At 39.2% G+C, this 5,265-nt stretch overlaps 1 protein-coding gene across 1 annotated transcript; it reads right to left on the bottom strand.

The window, feature by feature from the left end:
• Nucleotides 1-2,976: 2,976 nt before the first annotated feature.
• LOC122896864 (PACRG-like protein) lies at nt 2,977-3,803 on the bottom strand. Its single transcript, XM_044234949.1, has one exon. The coding sequence runs from the start codon at nt 3,750-3,752 to the stop codon at nt 3,006-3,008; it is 747 nt and encodes a 248-aa protein (XP_044090884.1). The 5' UTR covers nt 3,753-3,803; the 3' UTR covers nt 2,977-3,005.
• Nucleotides 3,804-5,265: the final 1,462 nt, after the last annotated feature.

Genomic DNA, 5,265 nt, shown 5'->3' with positions numbered 1-5,265 from the left:
TGGGCATCCTTGATCTCAACGGGAAGGCTGTGACCTTTTTTCCATTGAGCATGGTATTTGCTCTGGGTTTTTCATAGATAGATTTGATGAAGTTCAGGAATGTTTTTTCTATTCCTGTACTTTGAAGAATTTTAATCAGGAACAGATGCTGGATTTTGTCAAATGCTTTTTATGCATCAATTGAGAGAAGAGAGAAGAACCACACGTTCCTCTCAAAGATGCAGAAAAGCAGGTGACAAAATCCACCATCTGTTATTTGTGTTTTTAATTTCTATTATTAGTGCATTGTCATTTTCAGTGTAGAGATCCTGCACCTACTTGGTCTAATTTATTCCTCTGTACTTTTTGGTATTGAAGTTATTGTAAATTGAATTATTTTATTTATATACTTTCCATGTAATTGTTATTCATGTATAAAAATGCTACTATTTTTATATTAACTTTTTATTGTGCAAATTTACTGAATTTATTAGGCCTAATAGTTTTTATGGTGGAGTCTTTAGGATTTTATATATATAAAATCATGAGATCTGCAAATACAGACAAATTTACTTCACCCTTTCCAATTCTGATTCCTTACAAAACATTTATTTTCCTTCCCTAATGGCTTTGGCTATGACTTCTAGTACTGTGTTGAGTAGGAGTGTTGAGTTTGCACCCTTTGTCCTTTTCCCAATTTTATAACAAAAGCTATCAACATTTCATCACTGAGTATAATGTTAGATGAGAGATTATCTTATATGACCTATATTATTTTAGGGCATGAATGTTTAAGAACTCTTTTCATGAAAAAATGAGTTTGTATCATAAAGAGATGTTGAATTTTGTCAAATTGTATTATTAACTTTATGGCATAATTACGTAACTATTAATGTCATGCATCACACCGATTTTCTTTTTTCACATCCTTGCATTCCAGGGACAAATTCCACTTGATCATGGTCAATGAATTTTTTTTTCTAAAGATTTTATTTATTTATTTGACAGAGAGATCACAAGTAGGCAGAGAGGCAGGCAGAGAGAGAGAGGAGGAAGCAGGCTTCCCGCTGAGCAGAGAGCCTGATGTGGGACTCGATCCCAGGACCCTGAGATCATGACCCAAGCCAAAGGCAGCGGCTTAACCCACTGAGCCACTCAGGTGCCCGGTCAATTAATTTTTTAAGGTGTTTCTGAATTTGGTTTCTTTTTTAAAAAATTTAATTTAATTTAATTTTTTTCAGTGTTCCAAAGTTCATTGTTTGTGCACCACACCCAGTGCTACATGCAATACATGCTCTACTTAATACTCACTACCAAGCTCACCCCATTCCACACCAAACCTCCAAAACTCAGTTTGTTTCTCAGAGTCCACAGTCTCTCATGGTTTGTCCCCCACCCTGACTTCCCCCAACTCCCTTCTCCTCTCCATCTCCCCATGCCCTCCTTGTTATTCCTTATGCTCCACAAGTAAGTGAAACTATATAATAATTGACTTGTATGCCTGACTTATTTCAATCAGCATAATCTCTTCCAGTCCCATCCACGTTGATACAAAAGGTGGGTATTCATCCTTTCTGATGGAGGTATAATACTCCATAGTGTATATGGACCACATCTTCCTTATCCATTCATCCACTGGAGGGCATCTTGGTTCTTTCCAAAGTTTGGCGATGTTAGTCGTTACTGCTATGAACATTGAGATATATATGGTACTGTTTTTCACTACATCTGTATCTTTGGGGATTATTATTATTTTGTTGAATCTTGCATCATTATTCATCAGTGATGCTAGCCTATAGTTTTCTTTTCTTGTGTTGTTGTACTGTGACTTTAGTTTCAAGTTAATCCTGGCCTTTTAAAATAAGATAAGGAGTGTCACGTACACTTTGTTTTATTAAAAATTTTATTTTAGAGGCACCTGGATGGCTCAGTGGGTTAAAACCTCTGCCTTCAGCTCATGTCATAGTCCCAGGGTGTTGGGATCGAGCCCCGCATCTGGCTCTCTGCTCAGCAGGAAGCCTGTTTCCCTTCCTCTCTCTCGGCCTGTCTCTATGCCTACTTGTGATCTCTCTCTCTCTCTCTTTCAAATAAATTTAAAAGTCCTTAAAAATTATTTTAAACTAGTTAGCTAAAATGCAACACAATGTTGGTTTCAGGAATTTAATTCAGTGATTAATCGCATAAAACACCCAGTGCTCATCATAACAAGAGACCTCCTTAATACCTATTACCCATATAGACCACCAACACCCACCTCTGTACATCAACTCTCTGTTCTCTATTTTTTTAAGAGTTTTAAGATTTTAATTTCTGAGTATCTTCATGAAATGAGTATCTCCAGTATTTTCAGACTATGGGATACAAAAATAACATTTACTTAAATATAAACAACTTCTAAGGTTTAGATAGTTTCAAAGAGGTGTAATAAATAACATACTTACAAGAGAATTTACACATTTAAAAAAATGTCTTAAACTAGAATACTCTGGAATGAAATTTTTCCAAGTATCCCACACCATAAAATACATATTTACAGACAATAATTAACAGTGAATTCACAAATGTTTGTCCACTACTTTAAATTTCTATAGCATTGATAAGTATAAAACCCAAGAAATGACAAAACATCTAAAAATAAGTACACAGCTACAAACTGATTGTGAAAAGGGCTATTATTAAAAAAAAAGGCACTAGAAAATAAATACAAACACATCTGCTATAAACCCAATAGTGGTTGTTCATACCAAACTGTAAAATATTAAAAACCAACCCCACAAAATTGTACTATTATAGAACTGTTTTTAATAGTTTTCCATCATTGACCATACTATTTTTGTTGTTGATGAATAACTTTTACTATGATTCAGTGGTACTGTATACTCGTCTTAATGTAGTAAATAATGAACGGTGGCTGTGGCTGACAGAAGAATAAACGGAAGTAAATCTGAAAAGGTTCCAAAGGTACCTATGGTCAGCACTTAACACCTGTAACCAGGGAGTAACAATATTTCTGTGGGCTCCCTTCTTCAACAGCATATGGAGCAGTATGTTGGAATTTTAGATTTGATGATGATAAGGCTTCCATTTCCACCATGCTGTTCTAGATTCTGTAATGCACTGGTGATTGGCTCTTTGAATTTCTTATCCCTCAGTCTCTTGGAAAGACTTGTAAGCAGATGTTTCAGATGGTCATTTAGAGAAGGACCAACGACTACACTCAGCTGCACGAGAGCATTCAGTCCTCTTGCAAACACTTCATCATCCATGTGGACCAGAGCTGCCTTTAGCACAGGAATCAGTCTTGGAAGCAAAGGTACAGCTTTCTCAAGAGCTCCTTGGACCAACAGCAATTCTCTAAAACCCTCCTTTGACACAAAGGTGTACGGATGTTTAGTCTCCCTCAAACCCTCAGCTAACGTAATAAGAAGAGGATCAAATGGAAGATTTTCAGGAGGACATTCCCACTGTAATTTGTGTTTCACTGAACCATGGACCAATCTGCAAGGAATCCCTCCCTTAGAGTAAATGGCTGCAAATGCAGAAGGAGCTCGTGACTGTTCACCAAATGGGTTAATGGTCTTAGGGTTAAGTTTATCACTTGGTCGAGGATGAACTTTTCTTGCAGTCTCTGGAGAACTGGTTGAAGATGAGGAGTTGCTTTGTTGAACTGTAGTCCCATGTTTTATTTGCATGCTTGATGATGTCCTTTGATCACAGCTACCTGCCTTTCTGTTTCTCAACTGTACAACTCCATGGCACTCTGATTTCTGCATTGCTTCCCTTTTATTCCGTGCCTCTCTCCCGCGGCAACCCGCACACCAGCCCACACGCCGGGTGGGACTTTTGCTCGGCGCCCTCTCCCAACTTCCCCACTCCAGTCACAGGGGCCGGGATTCGGGGAAAGTGAGGCTTTGCGCGGTCCCCGGATCTGGCAGCGCCACGTAGTGACGTCAGACGCTCTGTTCTCTATTTTTTAAAGATTTTATTTATTTATTTGACAGAGAGAGAGATCACAATTAGACAGAGAGGCAGTCAGAGAGAGGGGGGGAAGCAGGCTCCTTGAAGAGCACAGAGTCTGATGGGGGGCTCAGTCCCAGGACCCTGAGATCACGACCTGAACTTAAGGCAGAGTCTAAACCCACTGAAACACCCAGGCACACCTATCTGTTCTCTATTTTTAGGAGTCTCTCAGAGAGGACAAAATTAAGATGGGAGAGTGGAAGTGGACTGTGAGCTTGGCTCATCATTCAAGCATAGATGGACCAAAATCCAACTATTTTGAACAACTAGGAATATGTTCTGAGGATTAAGGAAACAATCCGCATAGTTGGAGGGAGAAGATGTGGTAGACTCTAGGTTCTGAGCCATGAATTAGCACAGAGGAAAGCTAAGGAACCACAAAGATGAGGTAACCCTTTTCAAGGAGAAAAGTCATGGAGACCTAAAGAGTAAGAGAGAGTGCAAAGGTTGGGGTTCACACACAATAAGTGAGGAGACCCCTGGGTCACACTGGGAGAGATTGTTTCCCTTCCCAGTGTACATTTGGAAGAGCATGTTTTTCCGCTCCAAAGCCAGAAGGCCAGGTGGGAGCTATTGAGCAACACTCACTAACAGGGTCAGAGGTGTACACAGAGGGAAGAAAAACTTTTTTTTTAAAGAGAGACACAAAAGATTTAAACTTCTTTCTTTTTTAACTTATTTTTTATTTATTTTTAGCATAACAGTATTCATTATTTTTGCACCACACCCAGTGCTCCATGCAATCCGTGCCCTCTCTAATACCCACCACCTGGTTCCCTCAACCTCCCACACCCACACCTCTTCAAACCCAACATTTTGTTTTTCAGAGTCCAGAGTCTCTCATGGTTCCCCACCCCTTCCAATTTCCCCAAAGTCCGTTCTCCTCACTAACTTCCCATGTCCTCCATGCTACTTGTTATGCTCCACAAATAAGTGAAACAATAGGATAATTGGCTCTCTCTGCTTGACTTATTTCACTCAGCATAACCTCTTCCAGCCCCATCCATGTTGCTACAAAAGGTGGGTATTCATCCTTTCTGATAGAGGCATAATACTCCATAGTGTATATGGACCACAATCTCCTTATCCATTCATCCATTGAAGGGCATCTAAGTTCTTTCCACAGTTTGGTGACCATGGCCATTGCTGCTATAAACATCGGGGAACAGATGGCCCTTCTTTTCACTACATCTGTACCTTTGGTGTAAATACCCAGTAGTGCAGTTACAGGGTCATAGGGAAGTTCTATTTTTTTTTAATTTATTT

The sequence above is a fragment of the Neovison vison genome, chromosome X (genome assembly GCF_020171115.1).
Source record: "Neovison vison isolate M4711 chromosome X, ASM_NN_V1, whole genome shotgun sequence".
NCBI lineage: Eukaryota > Metazoa > Chordata > Mammalia > Carnivora > Mustelidae > Neogale > Neogale vison.
The sequence above is the reverse complement of the archived record's forward strand: the minus strand, read 5'-3'. Positions and strand labels throughout refer to the sequence as shown.